This window comes from Ambystoma mexicanum, chromosome 2p (genome assembly GCF_040938575.1).
Source record: "Ambystoma mexicanum isolate Mex_15411 chromosome 2p, UKY_AmexF1_1, whole genome shotgun sequence".
Classification (NCBI taxonomy): Eukaryota; Metazoa; Chordata; class Amphibia; order Caudata; family Ambystomatidae; genus Ambystoma; species Ambystoma mexicanum.
Genome location: NC_090923.1, coordinates 12,064,435 through 12,090,480, shown reverse-complemented (window position 1 = coordinate 12,090,480; position 26,046 = coordinate 12,064,435). Strand labels below are relative to the sequence as shown.

Here is a 26,046-nt window from a genome sequence, read left to right as displayed (position 1 = left end):
CTGGTGGAGGCTGCCCCTGGTGGCGGGGGGGTGGGGGTGGTGGGAGACATGGGTGGGAGCCTGGTGGGTGCTGCCCATGGTGGCTGGGGGGTGGGGTGTTTGGGAGACATGAGTGGGGGCCTGGTGGAGGCTGCCCCTGCACTACTGGGGGTGGGGATGATAGGGGACATGCGTGGGGGCCTGGTGGAGGCTGCCCCTGCACTGCTGGGGTTTGGGGGTGATAGGGGACATGAGTGGGGGCCTGGTGGAGGGTGCCCCCGGTGCTGGGGGGTGGGGGTGGTGGGAGACATGAGTGGGGGCCTGGTGGAGGCTGCCCCTGGTGGCGGGGGGTGGGGGTGGTGGGAGACATGAGTGGGGGCCTGGTGGAGGCTGCCCCACAGTGCTGGGGGGTGGGGGTGGTGGTAGACATGGGTGGGAGCCTGGTGGGGGCTGCCGATGGTGGCTGGGGGGTGGGGGTGGTGGGAGACATGAGTGGGGGCCTGGTGGAGGCTGCCCCTGCACTGCTGGGGGTGGGGGTGGTAGGGGACATGAATGGGGGCCTGGTGGAGGCTGCCCCTGCACTGCTGGGGGTGGGGGTGATAGGGGACATGAGTGGGGCCTGGTGGAGGGTGCCCCTGTACTGCTGGGGGGTGGGGGTGGTGGTAGACATGGGTGGGAGCCTGGTGGGGGCTGCCCATGGTGGCTGGGGGGTGGGGTGGGTGGGAGACATGAGTGGGGGCCTGGTGGAGGCTGCCCCTGCACTGCTGGGGGGTGGGGGTGATAGGGGACATGAGTGGGGGCCTGGTGGAGGGTGCCCCACAGTGCTGGGGGGTGGGTGTGCTGGGTGACATGAGCAGGTGTGCAGGGTAGTCCCCTGTGGTGTCAGCTGCCTGCAGGGGCCGTGGAGGGTGTACAGGGAATACCTGGGAGCACCCATCCAAATCGCGTGTAGAATTTCCCGCGTACCCTGAAATACACGTACCCAGCCAAATTGCGTGTGGAAATTCCCGCGCACGTACCCTGTCAAATCGCATGTGGAACTTCCCGCGCACCCCTGAAATCCACGTACCCTGCCAGATCGCGTGTGAAACTTCCCGCGCACCCCTGAGATCCACGTACCCAGCCAAATCGCGTGTGGAAATTCCTGCGCACGTACCCTGTCAAATCGCGTGTGGAACTTCCCACGCACCCCTGAAATCCACGTACCCTGCCAAATCGCGTGTGAAACTTCCTGCGCACCCCTGAGATCCACGTACCCAGCCAAATCGCGTGTGAAAATTCCTGTGCACGTACCCGGCCAAATCGCGTGTGGAACTTCCCGCGCACCCGTGAAATCTACGTACCCTGCCAAATCGCGTGTGGAACTTCCCGCGCACCCCTGAAATCCACGTACCCTACCAAATCGCGTGTGAAAAACTTTCCGCGCACCCCGGAATACACGCACACGTTATTTTTCAGTCAGCGGGTGTCCGTGTTTGTGGGTACCCCTTTGCACGTCATTTGTCCTGGAGGGCCCCAGTATAGGAAATTCATCACAGCTGTATATAGGTGCTATTTGTTGGCGCACCTTTTGGCGCTCATTTATTACAGGCGCAGAGACGCTACCGCCTGCTTTCTTGTGGCGGTCGTGTTTGTGCCTGTGCGCTGGTTTGACCGTGTGCGCTTTTTTGCCCTATTCGATTCCATGAATACGTGTTGTAGGCGAGCGTGTGGGCGTTCCGCGCACTTGCACCCTGTACTTCCCCCGTGATGCCCACATTTTGGCAAGTTGTTCCCCATTCTGAGTGTTACGCCCCGTGTTCCGCCTACTTTTGTTGTGTGTGCCGCGCTATGTGCGATTTTCGCTGTGGCCTGTGCGATTTTCGCTGTGACCTGGCGCACGCCGTTAGATGGCCTGTGCGCCAACGTGCGCCGCGCACTTTTTTAGCGCACATCCAATGGTTTTCTTGCGCACGGCCTTCCATGAATCGATGTGCGCTGCTTTTCGTGCGATTTTCGCACTTGCCCTGCGATTTTCGCTATTCCACTGCGAATCGCACGTTTTTGGCCACTTGCGCCGCGCTAATTATTCCATGAATCGGCCTGTTAATGTCAATAGATCTCACCTGTCCTGGATCAGTTTCGCTCACATGTGGTTGTATGGCCGTCTGTCGACTTCTGCTATTCATCATAGCTTGTTGTGGATGTCCATCCACTGTCACCTCTATCACATATTGCAGCTTCTTCCGATTTCCATGCGGTTGGAAGATCCCTATTTCCATGGGTTCGGTTTTGTTTCTTTTGGCACAAAACCGGGCAATGTGCCCCCATTCTCCACATTCAAAGCATTGGGGCATATGTCCTTTCATTAGGTTGGAGCCGTTATTAGTTTTCAGTTCAGGCCTTGTTCTCGGCTCCGGGGCACCTCCTCGTTTGTTACCGCGCAAGGAAGGTATATCATGGTGGTGTCTTCCTGGTATCGTTGTAACACTGCAAGGGATTCCAGCTTTTTGGTAGGCCGTGGCTACATCAATAGCTTCCGACTGGGTCAAGTGGTGATGTTGCTTAACCCACCTCTGGATGGGCCCTGGTAAGGTTTCCATAAACTGTACAAGCATTATCTTCTCTTTTATTTGCCCCATTGTGGCTGTATTGGTCTGTAACCATTTCTCCGTTAGGTCTTGTACTCGATAAAACAGCTGCCTTGGGCTTTTGCCGGTTTTTAGTCGGGTTTCACGGAATTGGAGCCTATATGATTCATCGTCCATTCCTAGCCTCTCCAGGACTGACTTCTTGATGTCGGCATATGGGGTGTCCCCATTAGGATTGGCCGCCTGATAGGCTCCTTGCATCACTCCCGTAAGAAGGGGCGCCAGAAAGAAAGACCATCGGTCCTGGGGTCATTGTGCTGCTCTAGCTATTCTTTTAAAATTTACAAAGAAGAAACTGGGATCGGTGCCCGCCTGGTATTTTTGAAGCACAGTCGGCGGAATGGCTGGATGTGACCTCTGTGCCGCTACCGATTCCCCCAGGATCCTCAGGGCTTCCCAGCCCTGCTCTTGGGCTGCAGTTTGTACCTGTAGAGCCTGTTGCAGGGCTTGTCGGTCTGCTTGGGCCTGATGACCTTGCACTTGTTGTTGTAACTGTTGTTGCCCCTCAGCCAATGCCTTTATGACTGCCTCCATGGTAGACGTGTCTCTGTGAATCCCACCGCTGCCACCACTGTAAAGTAGTGAGCCAGAGACAAGATGGTAAATTACCCAATAGTATTTATTTCTTACAGCTCACCAGAGGTTAAACGGTTGTGCACCCGGACTTCTCTTTATCCGATTAACTTCACTTAGCGTTCGTAGCAACAAAAACCAAAATAAAGGGTCTTCCAGGTTGCCCAAAAGACAAAACTCAAGGATTGCAATATTGCTTGTCCACAAATGAATGCAGTTCAAAATACGGAGAACCCAGGAATTGCAGTCTTTCTTTGTTCAAAACAGCAATATTCAGCCCTGAGCGTTTACTCAGCACTTCCGAATGGTTCAGAGCCTTTCTATTCAAGCTCTGCGGCCGGTGCTCGGAGCCAGTCGTTCCACACTGGCTTTGGCTGTACTTCAGTAAATAACCAAACTTTCCTTTTTCCGCCGTTGGGAGTCAGGCCTCTTCATCTGCTGTGTAGTCAGATTTGACTACAGGTCCGGTACGGTACACTGCGGTGAGTTTTCCTTTTTCTCTCTAACACGCCCACCAATATGGGGTACTGTCCTCGTACCATTCCGAGTCCACTCTGTCAGCCTCCTTCCACTCCTGCAAAACAGAGACCAGTTGAGCTGTATTCTGATGCTTTTAACCCAGGTGAGTCTCTTCCCCAGTAATTAGCGTTAGGCGTTCCCAGCCCTGGCCTCCTTACACCTGAGGCTAATTCACCTCTTCCCAGCTTCAGCTTCATGGAGTTTGCTTTGCATTTAACCCCCGCCTGCCCGGAGCCCCCATTATATGGACACGTGGTTTTTCGTATTCCTGGTCTGATTTCTATTCCCATTGTCTGGCTTTTGTTTTGATTATATATCCGTTGGGGCATTCTGGGATATGTAGTTTGTGTCTTTTCTCTTGTGTCTCTTATATTTGTATTGTCCGGTGTGATAGTTGATTGGTGGGGCCTTCTGGGACATGTAGTCAGGGCTTTTACTTGTTCCCACGTCTCTCTTAAACTTGTCATTATATGGTCTGGTGTGATCAAAGACTCATCCCCCTCCCTCTTGTTTTGTTCTGTATTGGCCGCTATTGGTTCCTCATTACACAGCCCCAAGATTAATTAGTGGCAGAGATGAATATAAGGAGTTAATTGTCTGTTCTGTGGATTGGGAGTGTTGAACTCTTGGCCCAAGCTCGCTGCTGGAGAATTAGTTAGGTCCTCTTGGTCAGTTTCCCCTCTGCTTGGGTGTTTGGTCATGTTGGATTGGGTGGCATTTGTGTAGCATGGAGAAGTGTTCATGGTTGTGTTTCCAGTCTATGAAGGAGAGGTGTGTTATATCCTGTTCCTGTGTATGTGGTTGTGTGCAGGTTGTACTCTCAGTAAATGAAAGAGAGCAGGTGTGTTATGTCCTGTTCCTGTGTGTGTGTGATTGTGGCAGATTGTGTTCACAGTGAATGAAGGAGAGGAGGTGTGTTATGTCCTGTTCCTTTGTGTGTGGTTGTGTGCAGGTTGTGTGTCCAGTCTATGAAGGAGAGCCGGTGTTTTATGTCCTGTTCCTGTGTGTGTGGTTGTGTGCAGGTTGTGTTCTCAGTGAACGAAGGAGAGGAGGCATGTTATGTGCTGTTCCTGTGTATGTTGTCATGTGCAGGTTGTGTTTCCAGTATAAGAAGGAGAGGAAGCATGATATATCCTGTACCTGTGTGTGTGGTTGTGGCAGATTGTGTTCACAGTGAATGAAGGAAGGAGAGGAGGTGTGTTATGTCCTGTTCCTTTGTGTGTGGTTGTGTGCAGGTTGTGTGTCCAGTCTATGAAGGAGAGCCGGTGTTTTATGTCCTGTTCCTGTGTGTGTGGTTGTGTGCAGGTTGTGTTCTCAGTGAATGAAGGAGAGGAGGCATGTTATGTGCTGTTCCTGTGTATGTCGTCGTGTGCAGGTTGTGTTTCCAGTATAAGAAGGAGAGGAAGCATGATATATCCTGTACCTGTGTGTGTGTGCTGTTGTGTGCAGGTTGTGTTCTCAGTGAATGAAGGAGAGGAAGCATGTTATGCGCTGTTCCTGTGTATGTGGTTGTGTGCAGGTTGTGTTTTCAGTGATTCAAGGAGAGGAGGAGTGGTAGCTCCTGTTCCTGTGTGTGTGGTTGTGAGCAGGTTGTGTTCTCAGTGACTGAAGGAGAGGAGGCGTGTTATGTGTGTGTGTGGCTGTGTGCAGGTTGTGTTCTCAGTGATGGAAGGAGAGGATGCATGGTATGTCCTGTTCCTGTGTGTGTGGCTGTGTACAGGTTGTGTTTCCAGTCTATGAAGGAGAGGAGGGTTGTTATGTCCTTTACGAGTGCGCGCGCGTGTGTGCGTGTGCGTGTGCGTGTGTGTGTGTGTGTGTGTGTGTTTTCTCAGTGATTGAAGGAGAGGCAGCATGTTATGTCCTGTTCCTGTGTGTGTGGTTGTGTGCAGGTTGTGTTCTCAGTGATTGATAGCGAGGAGGCATGGTATGTCTTGTTCCTGTGTGTGATTGTGTGCGGGTTGTGTTCGGAGTGAATGAAGGAGAGGAGGCCTGTTATGTCCTGTGTGTGCTGTTTTGTGCAGGTTTTGTTCTCAGTGAATGAAGGAGAGGAAGCATGTTATATGCTGTTCCGGTGTATGTGGGTGTGTACAGGTTGTGTTTTCAGTGATTGAAGGAGAGGAGGAGTGGTATGTCCCGTTTGTGTGTTTGTGGTTGTGTGCAGGTTGTGTCCTTTGTGATTGAAGAGAGGAGGTGTGTTATGTCCTGTTCGTGTGTGTGTGTGGTTGTGAACAGGTTGTGTTCTCAGTGACTGAAGGAGAGGAGGCGTGCTGTGTGTGTGTGTAGTTGTGTTTCCCGTCTATGAAACAGAGGAGGCGTGTAATGTCCTTTACCTGTGTGTGTGCGTGTGCAGGTTTGCTTCTCTGCGATTGAAAGAGAGGCAGCATGTTATGTCCTTTTCCTGTGTGTGTGGTTGTGTGAAGGTTTTGTTCTCAGTGAATGAAGGAGAGGGGGTGTGGTACATCCTGTTCCTGTGTTGTGTCTATGTGCAGGTTATGTTCTCAGTGAATGAAGGAGAGGAGGAGTGGTATGTCCTGTTCATGTGTGTGTGGTTGTGAACAGGTTGTGTTCTCAGTGATTGAAGGAAAGGAGGCATGTTATGTCCTGTTGCTGTGTGATGGGTGTGTGCAGGTTGTGTTGTCAGTGATGGAAGGAGAGGATGCATGGTATGTCCTGTTCCTCTGTGTGTGGTTGTGTGAAGGTTTTGTTCTCAATGAATAAAGGAGAAGAGGCGTGGTATGTCCTGTTCCTGTGTGTTGGGTGTGTGCAGGTTGTGTTGTCAGTGATGGAAGGAGAGGATGCATGGTATGTCCTGTTCCTCTGTGTGTGGTTGTGTGAAGGTTTTGTTCTCAGTGAATAAAGGAGAAGAGGCGTGGTATGTCCTGTGCCTGTGTGTGTGTCTGTGTGCAGGTTGTGTTCTCAGTCTATAAGGGAGAGTAAGACTATTATGTCCTATACCTGTGTGAGTGGTTGTGTGTAGGTTGTGTTCTTAGTGAATTAAGGAGATGAGGCATGTTATGTCCTGTTCCTGTGTGTCGTTGTGTGCAGGTTGTGTTCTCAGTGAATGAAGGAGAGGAAGCTTTTTATGGGCTATTCCTGTGTGTGTGTGGTTGTGTGCAGGTTGTGTTCTCAGTGAATGAAGGAGAGGAAGCGTGTTATGTCCTGTTCCTGTGTGTGTGGTTGTGTGCAGGTTGTTTCCTTAGTGATTGAAGCAGAGGAGGCATATTAGGTCCTGTTCCTGTGTGTTTGTTTGTGTGCAGGTTGTGTTCTCAGTGATTGAAGGAGAGGAGGCGTGGTATGTCCTGTTTCTGTGTGTGGTTTTGTGCACGTTGTCTTCTCAGTGATGGAAGGAGAGGAGGCATGGTCTGTCCTGTTCCTGTGTTTGTGGCTGTATGCAGGTTGTGTGTCCAGGATATGAAGGAGAGCAGGTGTATTATGTCCCGTTCCTGTGTGTGTGGTTGTGTGCAGGTTGTGTTTCCAGTATAAGGAGAGGAAGTGTGTTATGTCTTGTCCCTGTGTGTCGATGTGTGCAGGTTGTGTTCTCAGTGAACGAAGGAGATGAAGCTTTTTATGGGCTGTTCCTGTGTGTGTGGTTGTGTGCAGGTTGTGTTCTCAGTGAATGAAGGAGAGGAAGTGTGTTATGTCCTGTTCCTGTGTGTGTGGTTGTGTGCAGGTTGTTTCCTTAGTGATTGAAGTAGAGGAGGCATATTATGTCCTGTTCCTCTGTGTGTGTGTGTGTGCAGGTTGTGTTCTCAGTGATTGAAGGAGAGGAGGCGTGGTATGTCCTGTTCCTGTGTGTGTGGTTTTGTGCAGGTTGTCGCCTCGGTGATGAAAGGAGAGGAGCCATGATATGTCCTGTTCCTGTGTTTGTGGCTGTGTGCAGGTTGTGTTTCCAGTCTATGAAGGAGAGCAGGTGTATTATGTTCTGTTCCTGTGTGTATGGTTGTGTGCAGGTTGTGTTTTCCAGTATGAGGAGAGGAAGTGTGTTATGTCCTGTACCTGTGTGTGTGGTTACGTGCAGGTTGTGTTCTGAGTAAATGAAGGAGAGGAGGCATGTTATGTCATGTTCCTGTGTGCGTGGTTGTGTGCAGGTTATGCTCTCAGTGATTGAAGGTAAGGAGGCGTGGTATGTCTTGTTCCTGTGTGTGTGGTTGTGTGCAGGTTGTGTTCTGAGTGAATGAAGGAGAGGAGGCCTATTATGTCCTTTTCATGTGTGTGCTGTTGTGTGCAGCGTTTTTCTCAGTCAGTGAAGGAGAGGATGTGTGTTATGTGCTGTTCCTGTATGTGTGGTTGTGTGCAGGTTGTGTTTTCAGTGATTGAAGGCGAGGAAGTGTGGTGTGTCCTGTTCCTGTGTGGGTGGTTGTGTGCAGGTTGTGTTCTCAGTGATTGAAGGAGAGGAGGTGTGTTATGTGTGGCTGTGTGCAGGTTGTGTTCTCAGTGATGGAAGGAAAAGATGCATGGTATGTCCTGTTCCTGTCTGTGTGGCTGTGTACAGGTTATGTTTCCAGTCTATGAAGGAGAGGAGGCGTGTTGTGTCCTGTACCTGTGTGTATGAGTGTGCAGGTTTGCTTCTCAGTCATGGAAGGAGAGGATGCATGGTATGTCCTTTTCCTGTGTGTGTGGTTGTGTGCATGTTGTGTTTCCAGGCTATGAAGGAGAGGAGTTGTGTTATGTCCTGTTCCTGTCTGTGTGGTTGTGTGCATGTTGAGTTCTCAGTGAATGAAGGAGAGGAGGTGTGTTATATCCTGTTGCTGTGTGTGTGGTTGTGTGCATGCTGTGTTGCTAGTCTATGAATGAGAGGTGTGTTGTGTCCTGTTTCTATGTGTGTGCTTGTGTGCAGGTTGTGCTCTCAGTGAATGAAGGAGAGGAGGTGTGTTATGTCCTGTTGCTGTGTGTAGTGTGCATGTTGTGTTTCCAGTCTATAAAGGAGAGGCGGTGTGCTGTGTCCTGTTGCTGTGTGTGTGGTTGTGTGCATGTTGTATTTCCAGTCTATGAAGGAGAGGAGGTGTGTTATGTCCTGTTGCTCTGTGTGTGGTTGCGTGCAGGTTGTGTTGCCAATCTATGAAGGAGAGCAGGTGTGATGTGTCCTTTTCCTGTATGTGTGGTTGTGTGCAGGTTGGGTTGCCAGTCTATGAAGGAGAGGTGGTGTGTTATATCCTGTTGCTGCGTGTGTGGTTGTGTGCAGGTTGTGCTCTCAGTGAATGAAAGGGAGTGGGCGTATTATGTCCTGTCTTGAGTGTCAGAGGCTGACTGGTGTCCCTGGTGGAATGTTATGTCAACGTTGGAATGTTGTTTTGTGAATGTGTGTTCCACCATGGCAGTTGAAACCAGGTAGCCTGCATGGTGGGAGCCAGCGGACTCCCTCTCTGCTCCTGTCCTTGTAACTACCATCTGATGTGTCCATTTGAAGTAGTTTAAGCCTTATCTGCTGCGTGGACGATTTGTCCTATGCAACATTGGCCGTGGTGATGGTTGGTCGCCAGGAGCTCTGTGCTGCACCACCGACAGAGAGACAAAGATGGTGTAAAGGGGCCTGCTGGGCGTACCGGCAAACAATGGTGCTTCTTGAAGTACACTCATGAAGCGAGCAGTTCACTGGGCTTTGAATTCCGAGCATTTCTTCTCATGCTAGAACACACTCTTGAGTGCTGAGGTACAGATGATGAGTCATTTATAACGCGCCTGTACACAAGTGCGGAGGCCAGCCACGTGCTGCGTGTGTGCATGCGGTCTCAGCCAGGGATGGCACTTCATAGCACTGTCGCTGCACACACTGTGGATACACAGTGAGGGAAAAAGCAAACTGTAAGACATGCTTCTTGACAGTGCAGAGAGGCAGCAACAGATGAGCCCAGCTCTGTGGCCTGCAGTGGAGTAACCGCCGGGAGTAACCACAGTATTGTTTTTCCTATGCCGGCGCCTGGCTGGGACGCGTGGGCCGAGAGGTTTAAAGGTTCAGCTATGGTCAATGTGTAAGATTTGACTTGTGCACATTTGAGCTTGTGTTGGGATTTCTAGGTGTCATGTGACTCCTAGCATAATGTTGATGTTGATGTGTTAAATGGCTGGTGTACCTGTACTGGGGATGTCTGTCTGCATGGATGCTCAGAGGTGTTTTGGTGCGAGAGAGGAGAAGTAGGCTAGTGCTTGTATTGTGTTAGAATTAACTGTTTGAGGAAATCCAGAATTTTATTTTGGGACTCACCCCAGAACAATGCGTAGGTATGTGATTTTCATCTAAACGATGTCCTATGTTAGAACCGTCCGTTTGACTGGTTTTGTGTTTTCCCTGGTTTCATTTGTCTTAGGAAGGCGACATGCAACTTTAGGCGCCTCGTAGCGCACGTGCTGTAGGGAACGTGACCCTGACCCCGGGCCGCATGAAATGTGGGGCGATAGAGGGTCTGGGAGTTTAGGCGTGGGGTGGGGGAAAACAGGGCGAAAGCGTAGGGAAGGGCGTCCGAACGGTGCCACAAGAAACAAATGCCCAGGAAGGGCAGGAAACAGCACCTGGGAAGGTGCGAAATGTAACAGCAAGGGGGACGGGGGGTAACCCGGCCGCCCCCAGGAAGGAACAAAGGGCCGGGGGGAGTATAAGTAAGCCTGGAAAATGAGAGGTGGCACAAATCAGGTAAGAGCTCACCTCTCTCGGGTAGGCTTTTAGTGCCTGGAGAAGGGGAAGGAAAAACGTTTGCCACCCAACCCACCCTACAATAATAACGGAAGAAGAGGGGTGCAGGCAGGAGCCGAAATGCAGAATACTCTTTCGGTACACGGTCCAAAAAAGAAGGAGCTGGCAGAAGTACGAACGCTGAGTACTCTTTCGGTACACGGTCCAAAAATAGAAGGAGGAGGCAGAAGCAGGAACGCCGAGAACTCTTTCGGTACACGGTCCAAGACACTTCGTAGGTTGCATGTGCCCAGGAACGAAGGCTCAGGGATGACAAGGACTCAGGAGGAGCATTGGGCAACTTTGGGACTGGACACAATGTGCCCAAAAGCATATGGCAGTGTAATAATTTTGTTGTGTTGTATTTTTTGTAAGAAAATAAAATGCCTATTGCCTACAACTTTTCCATACACATAAGTTGTCTGTGATTTATTACTTAGGTAGGGATCTGGTAAGAGAAGCAAAGTGAACCCACACTACTCAGCCTATGCGTCATCATCTTAAGCTTATTTGTTTGTATTATAATTGTTCACAGTTAGATGCCCTGAAGATGGACTCCCCAGTCCTAATGCATCGGCCAACACGGGCTGCCTCGCAAGACCTGGAAGAAAATGCAAATGCAATAAAACATGTTTTTTTTTAATGGAGATTTTGGATCTAATTCGTTTTTTGTGGATGTTTTTAAACTGCAATAGATATACACTACAGGGGTGCAGCCAGAACAGCGGGTGCTTCCCACAGTAGCTATACACCAAAGGGGTGCTGCCAGAACAGCTGGTGCTTCCCACAGTAGTTATATACTACAGGGGTGCTGCCAGAACAGCTGGTGCTTCCCACAGTAGTTATATACTGCAGGGGTGCTGCCAGAACAGCTGGTGCTTCCCACAGTAGCTATACGCTACAGGGGTGCTGCCAGAACAGCTGGCGCTTCCCGCAGTAGCTATTCACTACAGGGGCGCAGCCAGAACAGCTGGCGCTTACCACAGTAGCTATACACTACAGGGGTGCAGCCAGAACAGCTGGCGCTTCCCACAGTAGCTACACTCTACAGGGGTGCTGCCAGAACAGCTGGGGCTTCGCACAGTAGTTATGTACTACAGGGTGCAGCCAGAACAGCTGGTGCTTCCCACAGTAGCTATACACTACAGGGGTGCAGCCAGAACAGCTGGTGCTTCCCACAGTAGCTATACACTACAGGGGTGCAGCCAGAACAGCTGGTGCTTCCCACAGTAGCTATACACTACAGGGGTGCTGCCAGAACAGCTGGTGCTTCTCACAGTAGTTACACACTTCAGGGGTGCTGCCGAACAGCTGGTGCTTCCCACAGTAGTTATACACTACAGGGGTGCAGCCAGAACAGCTGGTGATCCCACAGTAGTTATATACTACAGGGGTGCAGCCAGAACAGCTGGTGCTTGCCACAGTAGCTATACACTACAGGGGTGCTGCCAGAACAGCTGGTGCTTCTCACAGTAGTTATACACTACGGGAGTGCAGCCAGAACAGCTAGTGCTTCCCAAAGTAGTTATATACTACAATGGTGCAGCCAGAACAGCTGGTGCTTCCCACAGTAGCTATACACTACAGGGGTGCTGCCAGAACAGCTGGTGCTTCCGACAGCAGCTATACACTACAGGGGTGCAGCCAGAACAGCTGGTGCTTCCCACAGTAGTTATATACTACAGGGGTGCTGCCAGAACAGCTGGTTTCTTCCCACCACAGCTATACACTACAGGGGTGCAGCCAGAACAGCTGGTGCTTCCGACAGTAGCTATACACTACAGGGGTGCTGCCAGAACAGCTTGTGATCCCACAGTAGTTATACACTACAGGGGTGCAGCCAGAACAGTGGGTGATCCCACAGTGGTTATATACTACAGGGGTGAAGCCAGAACAGCTGGTGCTTCCCACAGTAGTTATATACTACAGGGATGCAACCAGAACAGCTGGTGCTTCCCACAGTAGGTACATACTACAGGGGTGCAACCAGAACAGCTGGTGCTTCCCACAATAGTTATATACTACAGGGGTGCAGCCAGAACAGCTGGTGCTTCCCAGAACAGCTGGTGCTTCCCACAGTAGCCATATACTACAGGGGTGCAGCCAGAACGGCTGGTGCTTCCCACAGTAGCCATATACTACAGGGGTGCAGCCAGAACAGCTGAAGCTTCCCACAGTAGTCATATACTACAGGGGTGCAGCCAGAACAGCTGGTGCTTCCCACAGTAGTCATATACTACGGGGTGCAGCCAGAACAGCTGGTGCTTCCCACAGTAGTCATATACTACAGGGGTGCAGCCAGAACAGCTGGTGCTTCCCACAGTAGTCATATACTACAGGGTTGCAGCCAGAACAGCTGGTGCTTCCCACAGTAGTCATATACTACAGGGGTGCTGTCAGAACAGCTGGTGCTTCCCACAGTAGCTATCCACGACAGGGGTGCTGCCAGAACAGCTGGTGCTTCCCACAGTAGCTATACACTACAGGGGTGCTGCCAGAACAGCTGGTGCTTCTCACAGTAGTTATACACTACAGGAGTGCAGCCAGAACAGCTGGTGATCCCACAGTAGTTATATACTACAGGGGTGCAGCCAGAACAGCTGGTGCTTGCCACAGTAGCTATAAATTACAGGGGTGCTGCCAGAACAGCTGGTGCTTCGCACAGTAGTTATATACTACAGGGGTGCAGCCAGAACAGCTGGTGCTTCCCACAGTAGCTATACACTACAGGGGTGCAGCCAGAACAGCTGGTGCTTCCCACAGCAGCTATACACTACAGGGGTGCAGCCAGAACAGCTGGTGCTTCCCACAGTAGTTATATACTACAGGGGTGCTGCCAGAACAGCTGGTTTCTTCCCACAGCAGCTATACACTACAGGGGTGCAGCCAGAACAGCTGGTGCTTCCCACAGTAGCTATACACTACAGGGGTGCTGCCAGAACAGCTGGTGATCCCACAGTAGTTATACACTACAGGGGTGCAGCCAGAACAGTGGGTGATCCCACAGTAGTTATATACTACAGGGGTGCTGTCAGAAAAGCTGGTGCTTCCCACAGTAGCTATACACGACAGGGGTGCTGCCAGAACAGCTGGTGCTTCCCACAGTAGCTATACACTACAGGGGTGCTGCCAGAACAGCTGGTGCTTCTCACAGTAGTTATACACTACAGGAGTGCAGCCAGAACAGCTGGTGATCCCACAGTAGTTATATACTACAGGGGTGCAGCCAGAACAGCTGGTGCTTGCCACAGTAGCTATAAACTACAGGGGTGCTGCCAGAACAGCTGGTGCTTCCCACAGTAGTTATATACTACAGGGGTGCAGCCAGAACAGCTGGTGCTTCCCACAGTAGCTATACACTACAGGGGTGCAGCCAGAACAGCTGGTGCTTCCCACAGCAGCTATACACTACAGGGGTGCAGCCAGAACAGCTGGTGCTTCCCACAGTAGTTATATACTACAGGGGTGCTGCCAGAACAGCTGGTTTCTTCCCACAGCAGCTATACACTACAGGGGTGCAGCCAGAACAGCTGGTGCTTCCCACAGTAGCTATACACTACAGGGGTGCAGCCAGAACAGTGGGTGATCCCACAGTAGTTATATACTACAGGGGTGCAGCCAGAACAGCTGGTGCTTGCCACAGTAGCTATATACTACAGGGGTGAAGCCAGAACAGCTGGTGCTTCCCACAGTAGGTACATACTACAGGGGTGCAACCAGAACATCTGGTGCTTCCCACAGTAGTTATATACTACAGGGGTGCAGCCAGAACAGCTGGCACTTCCCACAGTAGCTATACATTACAGGGGTGCTGCCAGAACAGCTGGGGCTTCACACAGTAGCTATGTACTACAGGGTGCAGCCAGAACAGCTGGTGCTTCCCACAGTAGTTATATACTACAGGGGTGCAGCCAGAACAGCTGGTGCTTTCCACAGTAGCTATACACTACAGGGAGGCTGCCAGAACAGCTGGTGCTTCCCACAGTAGTTATATACTACAGGGGTGCAGCCAGAACAGCTGGTGCTTCCCACAGTAGTTATACACTACAGGGGTGCAGCCAGAACAGCTGGTGCTTCCCACAGTAGCTATACACTACAGGGGTGCTGCCAGAACAGCTGGTGCTTCTCACAGTAGTTACACACTTCAGGGGTGCTGCCGAACAGCTGGTGCGTCCCACAGTAGTTATACACTACAGGGGTGCAGCCAGAACAGCTGGTGCTTGCCACAGTAGCTATAAACTACAGGGATGCAACCAGAACAGCTGGTGCTTCCCACAGTAGGTACATACTACAGGGCTGCAACCACAACAGCTGGTGCTTCCCACAGTAGTTATTTACTACAGGAGTGCAGCCAGAACAGCTGGTGCTTCCCACAGTAGTCATATACTACAGGGGTGCAGCCAGAACAGCTGGTGCTTCCCACAGTAGTTATATACTACAGGGGTGCAACCAGAACATCTGGTGCTTCCCACTGTAGTTATATACTACATGGGTGCTGCCAGAACAGCTGGTGCAGCCAGAACAGCTGGTTCTTCCCACAGGAGTTATATACTACAGGGGTGCAGCCAGAACAGCTGGTGCTTCCCACTGTAGTTATATACTACAGGGTTGCAGCCAGTAACAGTACAGTTGCTGGTGCAGCCAGTAACAGTACAGTTGCTGGTGCTTCCTACAGTAGTTATATACTACAGGGGTGCTGCCAGAACAGCTGGTGCTTCCCACAGTAGTTATTTACTACAGGGGTGCAGCCAGAACAGCTGGCGCTTCAGAACAGCTGGTGCTTCCCACAGTAGTTATATACTACAGGGGTGGTGCTTCCCACAGTAGTTTTTGCTAATTTGACAGTGGGTAAATCTGCCATGGGTAGCCACTGAGCCCTTCACTGGTGTGTTCCATTGCGTGTCATTTTCTCTCCCGCCTCACCGATCATACTCTCTGTCCTTCCTGAAAGTAGTGGTGTGCTTTTAGAGGCTTGCTGACACCTCACATATCACACTTTGTCCTTTCTGGAAGTAGTAGTGTGCTTTTAGAGGCGTGCCGACACCTGGGAGTTGTCACAGCATCATCTATCATCAAATAAATAAAAATAAACAAATCTACCCCTGTATTCAGAGTACCCACTGTTCATACATGCCCAAATCATCCCAAAATCACACTCTGGTCGTATCCCTGACTGGCACTTTGTTCTCCTGGTTCTTTTTTGAGATTTCCTGCCCCACATAACCAGCTTCTGACAACTGGAAGTGGAAACACTGCTGTATTTTCGTCGCATCCCATGGCAGCCAGTGAATATGGACTGATTATATATGTTGTATGAAACATACATTGTCTGAATTCACCATTGCATATACCAATATTCCTGCTGTGTAACCACAAGGAAAATTCAGAGAAATACAAACATGATAAATGTAACGCTCACCTGATTCCCGTAGAGGCGCCGGTCTTGACTGGGCGTATACCGTATCTTCAAAGGTGATGTGTAACACACGGCTGGCTCTTTGGGCTGGACCTCTGTGCACTGTATGTCTGACTCGAAGGGTAAGATGTCTTAGGTAAGTGAACGCCGTGCTCTCCATCTGCCTATTGTAGGCATATTTGGCTATCCAAAGGATGTCTTTCCAAGTTTTTTCAGTTTGTTGCAGCATGCAGCGTAAATACTGTTCCAGAGTTTGATTGGTCCTCTCGGTTTGTCCGTCGGTCTGAGGGTGGTGACTGGTCGATAGTCTCACATCAATTTGAGCCGACCGACAGCAACTTCGCCAAAAATGAGAAATAAATTGACTACCTCGATCCGAAATTAGAACCGAAGGAAAACCGTGCAGTTGGACGATGTTTTCGAGAAATTCTCGGGCCAGAGTTGCTGCTGTTGGCAAGCCTTTGAGCGGAATGAAATGCGCCATCTTGGAGAATAAGTCCACGATTACTAGAATCGTATTGTATCCGGAGCATGGAGGTAGATCGGTGATGAAGTCCATAGAAAGCGTATGCCAAGGGCGAGGTGGGATGTCAATAGGGCGTAAGAGGCCTGCTGGTCTTTCCTTTTGACTCTTGTTTTGGGCGCATACTCCACAGGACATTATAAAGTCTCTGAGATCTTTTTTCCAAGACGGCCACCAGAAGTAGCGCTTGATCTTTTCTGAGGTCTTGGCCATACTGGGATGTCCTTCCATTAAAGAATCGTGATAACAAGAGATTACTTTTTTCTGTAAATCTGTGCTGGGCAGGTATAATCGTTCTTGGAAATACAATAAGTTGTCCTTTACTGCAAAGTCCTTTCCCTGCAGATGCCAATTCTTAATGTCTGCTGGAGTTACAAGTTGCCTGGCTTTATCCTTAACTTCCGCTATGGATTGTGTGGCGATTACACCCAGAATTCTTTGTTCGGGAATGATTGGTACAGGTTTAGGGTTGATCAAGTGTTCTTCCACTCCCATCCGAGAAAGGGCATCAGCTTTACCGTTTTTTGTACCAGGTCGATAGGTAATTATGAAGTCAAACTCGGCAAAGAATAATGCCCAACGGAGTTGTCTAGAGGATTGGGCTTTTGCGGTTTTCAAATATTGCAGGTTTCGGTGATCCGTAATCACAGTAACGGTGTGTCGGGCCCCCAGCAGATAATGCCGCCAAGCCTTAAAGGCAGACTTGATAGCCAGAAGTTCCTTGTCAGTAATCGTGTAATTGATTTCAGGAGGCGAGAATTTGCGGGACCAAAATGCCACGGGATGCAACTGATTGGTTACCGGGTCCTTTTGTGATAGAACTGCCCCCATGGCAAGGCTTGAAGCATCAGTTTCCACGATGTAGGGGAGTAGGCGAGGGTGTTTTAAGATTGGTGCAGTGATAAATTTAGTCTTCAAATCCTGGAAAGCTTGTTCCGCCTCGGTAGACCATTCAAAACGTTTGTTTTTCTTTAACAAGGCAGTGATGGGCTGGACTATTCGAGAAAATTCGGGGATAAACCTGCGGTAAAAGTTAGCGAAGCCTAACATGCTTTGCACACCTTTTACGGAGGATGGTGATGGCCATTTGAGAACTGCATCGACCTTCTTTGAATCCATACGCACTCCGCTAGGTGATAATATGAATCCCAAGAATTCAACTTCAGTCACGTTGAAAACACATTTTTCCAACTTAGCGAAAAGTTTGTGTTGACGCAATCTTTCGAGGACCATTTTCACGTGTTTCCGATGTTCAGATTCCGATGAAGAATAAAATGAGGATGTCGTCAATGTAAACAACAACACACACATCTATGAGCTCTCTGAGGACATCGTTCATAAAATATTGAAAGGCGGCCGGGGCATTGCAAAGTCCGAAGGGCATGACCTGATATTCAAATAGCCCATATTTGGTGCAGAAGGCCGTCTTCCATTCATCGCCCTCTTTTACTCGTACCAAGTGGTAGGCTCCTCTAAGATCCAGCTTTGTATATATGCATGCTTTTCTGACTTGGTCCAGGAGTTCAGGGATCAAAGGCAATGGATATCTATTCTTGACGGTGATCTGGTTCAGGGAGCGATAATCTATACAAGTTCTAATGTCTCCTTCCTTTTTTGGAACGAAGAACAAAGCCGAAGAAGCAGGGGACTTGGAAGGACGAATAAACCCATTTGCCAGGTATTGATCCAGGTATTGTCGAAGGTGAAGGTTCTCAGGCTCGGTGAGGGCATAAATTCTACTACAAGGAGGAGTAGATCCAGTTATCAGGTCTATCTGGCAGTCATGAGACCTATGAGGAGGTAGAGAGTTAGCCTGATCCTTCCGGAAAACATCTTGGTATTCTAGGTATTCGGGAGGTAACTGGGGAGTCTCTGAAGAAATTGCTGCCAGTGCAACACCAGGTGGAGGGTGACAAGTAGAGACACATTCTGGAAACTGGACCGTTCTTGCTCGCCAATCGATCAGAGGATTGTGTTTCTCTAACCAAGGTATTCCTAGAATAATCTGAAACTGAGGAGCCTTGATCACATCGAACACGATCTTCTCATGGTGTCCATCTTGACTTACTAGCGTCACTTCTTGAGTGGTATGCGTTACTGGTCCGGAGGCTATCTCCGTTCCATCCACCGTAGTAATGACGTCCTTTACAGCCTTGGGACAAAGAGTTAGATTCATCCTCAAAACCATTTCATGATCCACATAATTGCCGATGGCACCGCTGTCGACGTAAGCTTCAATTGCATGTAATCGATCCGGATTATCAGGGCTAATGAGGACCATAGGTATCACGAAATGCGAGGTCACGGAACTGGTTTTCACGCTCGGCAAGAGGACCTCTATTCTTGTCGGGCGAGGTCGTTTCCCTGCTCATAGTTTGTAACTTTGGTAACTGCAGCTCCTACTGCCTTCTTGGCAGGTTTCACCGGACAGTCTCGAAGAAAGTGCCCTGAGTTTCCGCAATAGAGGCATAATTGCAACTGTTTTCTCCTTTCCCGCTCCTTTTGTGTTAGAGGACCTTTCAGGCCCCCTATTTGCATGGGTTCCCCCGGAGTCTACTCCTTTGGAAGGAGTTGGCGGTTTGGAAAATACTCGAGCATCAAACTTGGAACGATCGGCCTTCCTGTTCTGCAGTCTGTGATCTATTTGAACGACTAAGTCTATATAGTCCGAACAATCTTGTGGGGGATTCACTACTTGGGCTAACACATCTTTGAGCTCTCCACGTAGACCTCTATAAAACAGCGTAATCCTTTTGTCCTCAGGCCATTGAGTTTCCACTATCAGTCTGTTGAAAGACGCAATATAAGCCAAAAGGTCTTGATTACCTTGTCGCAACGAAAGAAGCTCATTGTCCAAGGCCTGCCCCTGTGAATGTCTTGCGAACAGTTTTCCATACTGAGTTGAAAAGCTTGAAAATCATGGAGGACCGGATCATCTTGATTTACTAGAGGTATCGACCAGTCTGCCGCATTGCCACTAAGGTACGAAAGCACGAAAGCTACTTTAGCTTGATCAGTTGGAAAGGCTGCTGGCCGGCATAGGAAATGCAACCGGCACTGATTGATAAATACTGCAAACCTCTTTGGGTCACCAGAAAATCGTTCGGGCGGAGCCAGAGGTACATTCCCAGGTAGGTTGATCTGCACTGGATTCATAGAGGATGTAGAAGGAAGATTTCCCCCAGATGCGGGTAACGGGGTCTGTCCGGCTTGTGACTGTAGCAATTGTCTAGCGAGATCATCTGTTCGCTCCTTGGAAATAATCAGTTCCCTTCTTAGAGCGTTCGTTTCCTGACGGGCTGCATGCACTTCTGCCCTTAGTTCCCCAAGTAACTGGGCTAGCTGGTCGGTATCCGAGGTTTCCATAGCGCCTGGACGGGAGTTTTGCGGTAGGCTTTGCGTTCTGTAACGCTCACCTGATTCCCGTAGAGGCGCCGGTCTTGACTGGGCGTATACCATATCTTCAAAGGTGATGTGTAACACACGGCTGGCTCTTTGGGCTGGACCTCTGTGCACTGTGTCTGACTCGAAGGGTAAGATGTCTTAGGTAAGTGAACGCTGTGCTCTCCATCTGCCTCGGGGCAGGGTGCTGTAACCAGTTTCTTCACTGGATAAGGGGAGCAGGCCTCTTGACTTCAGAGGACTGCTGTCCGTCGTTTACTGCACGAACGGTAAGTTTCGAGTAATTCTAATGTCTTTAAAAGTCTTTAGTAATGATGTCTCTTGTTTTGCAGGGTTCCGGCAATGGCGAATGACGGGCTGAAGTGAGTTGAAGATGGAGCCCGTATGATGAATAGATGCGCCTGGAAGCACGTAAGTAAGCGCTTGTTGCCTGCTTCACGATGCGCTCTAACTGTCTTTTTATTTTGCAGGTACAAGTTCGGAGTGGCTGCAGGGTGCCGGAATACCCACTGGGTTAGATGTGGAAAGGAGTAATGGCACGTGAGTATTAAAGTTCCCCAATGTCTTTAAACGCACCTTGTTTTGTCTTTCAGATGCGGGATGCAGCGCCGAAGGCCTGCGGAGCGTGCGAAGAGTTGGTAAGCTTTTGTCTTTCAGATGCCGGAATGCAGTGCGAAGACCTCCGGAGCGCACGAAGAGTAGGTAAGCCTTTGTCTTTCAGATGCCGGAATGCAGCGCAAGGCGTTGGTGACAGCCGATGGACCAGGTAAGTGAAGCGCTGTCACTGAAGACCGTAATGCTAACCTGTTCTTTCTTGTCTTTATAGGTGTTGCTGAAGACTGGATTCAGGATGGTAAGCCTTTTTCCTTAGTCCCAGGATCAGATGCAGAAGACACGATGAGCGTTCTGCTGCAGAGGATGCAGAATAACGCAAAGCAAGATTCATCCATCGGGTGTGGTTTAAATAGCCTCCTGTAGTGCTTAGGTGTCTCCTTCCACAGCCACGCCTAGGTAAGAAAAGAGTTCCTGCTTTCCAGAAGAGTTCCAGTGTTCTGAACCTAGGGAGTGGCTCCTGCCCCACCCAACAGGAAAAGTAGTTCCAAACAGAAGAGGATCAGAGGCTCAACTGGCAGGCAAGTAAGCAGCATGGTCTGCTGCAGGTAAGTCCACCCAAGCATTATGAGCCCGGCGCTTCCAGCGCTGGGACTGGGCATGTTTATGAGCCTGGTGCCACTGGCGCCAGGACTGGGTCCAAAAGGTCCCAATTGGGACTGGTTGGCACTCGGAACCTGGGTTATGGATCTGCTTCCAAGGGAGTTGGGAAAACCCTGACCTTTTGGAAGCAGAGATCATGACATAAATACGTTCAAGAATTCAACAATCACATTCATTCTAACATAAAAGTGAAAGCAAGACGTCACCCCACTTCCTAAAACACTTCAGTCGCCTCTTTTCCAGGAAGTAGTTTAATCCAGAGTAAAGACAGGAACAAGAAATAGATTTAACACACAAATGGAGGTACTAATGAATATTTATTTTTAATGTAACACAGTGACATATTGCCTCAATTTGTGAACACAGGTGGGCAAGGCTTGAATTCAGCTTGGCAACTTTCCAGGATTACTTTAATTTGTTAAACATTTTTGCCACTATTCCAACTTGGAATTCAGAGAGCACAGCAATGATATCATTACACCCACAACATTTTCATTTTAGACAGAAAGGCATTATTTGATTTCCAATCATTTTCCCTGTCTACTCTAGTTATAAAATGTCACTTTTCTAAAATACATGTCCATATAATATAATGGAACACTTGACATCTTCTCCAGGCCATTCACACAAGAACAGTTTCTTGTAAGACAGTGATTTGACAGTGGGCATGCACCCTCCTTTATGTAATTGCACCTCCACATGCCAATCCCAGGCCAGGGAACTATCTACTAATCTTACATGCCCCAAATAGAGACAGGCAATAGTGTAATACCCCCCTAGATGGGGTTCTGAGGAGAAGAGTGTTACACTAGAGATAGACAATAGTGTATTACACTAGAGGGGGTCCTGAGGAGAAGAGTGTTCCACTAGAGACGGGCAATAGTGTAATACACCAGAGGGGATCCTGAGGAGAAGAGTGTTCCACTAGAGACTGTCAATAGTGTAATACACTAGAGGGGGTCCTGAGGAGAAGAGTGTTCCACTAGAGATAGGCAATAGTGTAATACACTAGAAGGGGTCCTGAGGAGAAGAGTGTTCCACTAGAGATAGGCAATAGTGTAATACACCCGAGGGGGTCCTGAGGAGAAGAGTGTTCCACTGGAGATAAGCAGTAGTTTAATACACTAGAGGGGGTCCTCAGAAGTGTGTTCCACTAGAGATGGGCAATAGTGTAACAGACTAGAGGGGGTCCTTCAGAACGCCTGAAAGAATCAATTTGGCACTTTCCGTGCCACCTGAAGTTAGTCACATATGTCAGGGAGCACAGAATAAAATGGCATTGCCATTGACAAGTCTGGAAATAATGAGGGTTATAGCAAGCGAGTATGAAGGCTAAGAAATGGGAGGATATTGTGCAGCAACTTAATGTGGGAATAAACTGCTGCCAACCACAGCATCTAGGAGACAAGTGAGAGCTCACAGTAAATGTTGACACCTGGGTACATGGTGAGAGCACCAAGCTCAGAGGAAGGCCAGGGAAGCATGCCAAGTACCCTGTTCAACCACAACAACCAATATAGATTTCTCAGTCATTGAGAAACCAATTACTTGTTCACAGTTATCAGACAGCTGTGAAAGTAGAGTGATACCTTTTTTGAGCTCCCAAAAGCATAATAGGATCAGAGTGTTGTAACCGCAGAATCGGAATCTGCAGGACTCGATTAGTCAGGCCAGGAGTAGATCATAAAAAATTAAGAAAAGGGGTTAAGGTACAATCCTGCGGCACGAAACATGTCAATCAGGGACTCTGATATCAAATGAGGCATAATAACTGTTATTACCCTGGAAGGATTCTAAAAAGGAGAAGACTGAGTCCCTCATGCAGGCATCTCTTAGACTAAGTAGGATCTAATGGTCAATGGCGTCAAAGGCAACCAAGAGGTCTAAGAGAATACTAAAGGTTTCCCACATTCACTTCACCAATGCAGGCTCTAATCTGTAAATGTTATCTGGCACCACCTATACAAGTGGTTTCTCATTTAGTGAGAGTCAGCGTCTTGAAAAATAATTCATAGGACAGTTTCCCTCATATATTCAAAGAGTGTCTATAGTTACTTTCAAAATGTTGAGCCCATTAATCTGCATGAGATCCTTAGGCAAAGAGTTCCATAGGATGGATACCTTAGTACAGAAGGTACAGTCTCCTTTTAGAATATTCCAGAAGGGCTGCATTTGAAATAGCAGTGATTCAACCAATCATAAAAGGCCATGTGGGTGCCAAAGGAAAATAGGAACAGCTGTGTCAATATGGTCATCACATTTTAGTAACTAGCCATGCCAAACTTAGACCCATTGAAAAAGTGCCACCTCCTCTCTGAAGCTTCAATTGCAGAGGGGAGTTCACCAGCTACATGTCCTCTCGTAGGACAGATAAGAACACTTGAGTATTCTCCACATTCACTGCACTGCAATGGTTCCTCATTCACAGTGAGGCTCTTTCCATATTCTGCGCAAACATGAGGTTTCCCACCTGTATGTGTTCTCTGGTGACTAGTAAGATTTCCCTTCTGAGCAAACCCTTTCCCACATTCAGTACACACATGAGGCTTCTCACCTGTATGTGTTCTCTGGTGGTGAATAAGATGTCCCTTCTGAGCAAATGCTTTCCCACATTCAGTGCATTCATGAGGTTTCTCACCTGTATGTGTTCTCTGGTGGTTAACAAGATTTCCCTTCTGAGCAAATGCTTTCCCACATTCAGTGCATTCATGAGGCGTCTCACCTGTATGTGTTCTCTGGTGGATAGTAAGATGTTCCTTCAGCGCAAACCCTTTCCCACATTCAGTGCACACATGAGGTTTCACACCTGTATGTGTTCTCTGGTGGTTAACAAGATTTCCCTTCTGAGCAAATGCTTTCCCACATTCAGTGCATTCATGAGGCGTCTCACCTGTATGTGTTCTCTGGTGGATAGTAAGATGTTCCTTCAGCGCAAACCCTTTCCCACATTCAGTGCACACATGAGGTTTCGCACCTGTATGTGTTCTCTGGTGGCTAATAAGATTTCCCTTCTGAGCAAATCCTTTCCCACATTCAGTGCATTCATGAGGTTTCTCACCTATGTGTGTTCTCTGGTGGCAAATAAGATGTTCCTCCAGCGCAAACCCTTTCCCACATTCAGTGCACACATGAGGTTTCTCACCTGTATGTGTTCTCTGGTGCTTAGTAAGATCTCCTTTCTGAGCAAACCCTTTCCCACACTCAGTGCATTCATAAGGCTTCACACCCGTATGTGTTCTCTGGTGGCTAATAAGATATCCCTTCCGAGCAAATCTTTTCCCACATTCAGTGCACTCATGAGGTTTCTCACCTGTATGTGTTCTCTGGTGGTTAATAAGATTTCCCTTATGAGCAAATGCTTTCCCACATTCAGTGCATTCATGAGGTTTCCCACCTGTATGTGTTCTCTGGTGGCAAATAAGATGTTCCTTCAGCGCAAACCCTTTCCCACATTCAGTGCACACATGAGGTTTCTCACCTGTATGTGTTCTCTGGTGCTTAGTAAGATCTCCTTTCTGAGCAAACCCTTTCCCACATTCAGTGCATTCATAAGGCTTCACACCCGTATGTGTTCTCTGGTGGCTAATAAGATATCCCTTCCGAGCAAACCCTTTCCCACATTCAGTGCAGACATGAGGTTTCTCGTCTGTGTGTCTTCTCTGGTGGGTAGTAAGATGTCCCATCTGAGCAAACCCTTTCCCACATTCAGTGCACACATGAGGCTTCACACCTGTATGTATTCTCTGGTGTTGAGTAAGCTCTTGTTTCCAAGCACACCCTTTCCCACATTCAGGGCAAACATAAGGTTTCTCACCTGTATGTGTTCTCTGGTGGGTAGTAAGATTTCCCATCTGAGCAAACCCTTTCCCACATTCAGTGCACTCATGAGGTTTCTCACCTGTGTGCATTTTATGGGGGCAGACAAGTGTATCATACAAATGGACACTTCTAAAATTGAGTGCAATGATAATGTTTTTCACCTATGTTCTTATGTGGGCAATCAGTATGTTCTTGAGATCGCAATGTTTCCCATATTCTGTATGTGTGCAAGGTTTCTCATCAGTTTACTGCATAAGAGGACACTTCCCACGAAATCTTTTCCCTAATTCAGAGCACAATGTTGCCACTGATTGAAGCTTTGAAAATATTCTGTAGAAGGATATGCTTTGTCCATTCACATTTACAAGTGTTTCTCAAAATGCTTCAAAGAAACTACCTTTCTTTCAGAAGGTGTATAAAATAATACTCACATGTGTTCTATCAGGAAAAATAGTGAAAACAAAAAATATGTTCTTGGTGAACATCAAGCATTGCCATTTTCATGGCAGACATCCCTCTACCCCAGGATTGACACATAGAACAACCTTTGTTACCGGATGTTACCATGAAGGAGATGCATGGACACAAGCCATCTGGTAGCCAATAGGCTTCACAGTCTCAGTTCCTGAACACTCTGAAAAGACAACTGGACCCCAAACTTGCACACTTCTAAGATGCTTGGAAATTGCATATTCTAATAATGACGCTTTTCACTGCATTAGTCCAGAGAATCTACCAATCACTGCGGTTGCATTTCTGGGGCATCAATCACCTGTTCAAATAAAAGGAGATGCACGTTATTGGTTTCAACACATTCTCAATCGCAGGCATCACATGTAACAGGCAGACAGGTTCTCAGTAGTAGTGATGTGCACTAGTTAATTACTCACGTAGTAGCTCATAAGACGTTGAATACCAGGGTGCCATCTATTGGGGACACGCACTCTAGGGGGCAGAGCAGTGGTTCTCTGATGATAACATATAATGTGATAGAGGCCATATGCAGCAGGAATAGTGGGGTTCATTTTTTTTAAGACTGATTTAGTTTCCAAGAGTATGAGAGTAAAACACAGGCTGGGTGAACAAACATTTTAAGTGCATACTTTAATCATCTGGGCCGTGCATATACATTCAACCATTTTATTTCTTCAGCAATGACTAAACTCCCTTGAAAGCTCCACATTTCCAGATTCAAACGATAAAGGCAGGTGTTTGACACTAGATCAGCAGTTTGCTACTAATCAGGCAGGTTTCGCCAGTCTCTTCTGTAATCACTGATGACTTCCTTACATTAAGGCAAATG

The 26,046-nt window shown here is 48.6% G+C and overlaps 1 protein-coding gene across 1 annotated transcript in view; it reads right to left on the bottom strand.

The window, feature by feature from the left end:
- LOC138566137 (zinc finger protein 850-like) overlaps positions 1 to 25,511 on the bottom strand; it is a 173,931-nt gene extending 148,420 nt beyond the window's left edge. The window contains exon 1 of the mRNA XM_069643143.1: positions 23,395 to 25,511. Coding sequence (XP_069499244.1) covers positions 23,395 to 24,832 — 1,438 coding nt within the window. The 5' untranslated portion in view covers positions 24,833 to 25,511. The remainder of the gene's footprint in view (positions 1 to 23,394) is intronic.
- Between the last annotated feature and the right edge of the window lie 535 nt (positions 25,512 to 26,046).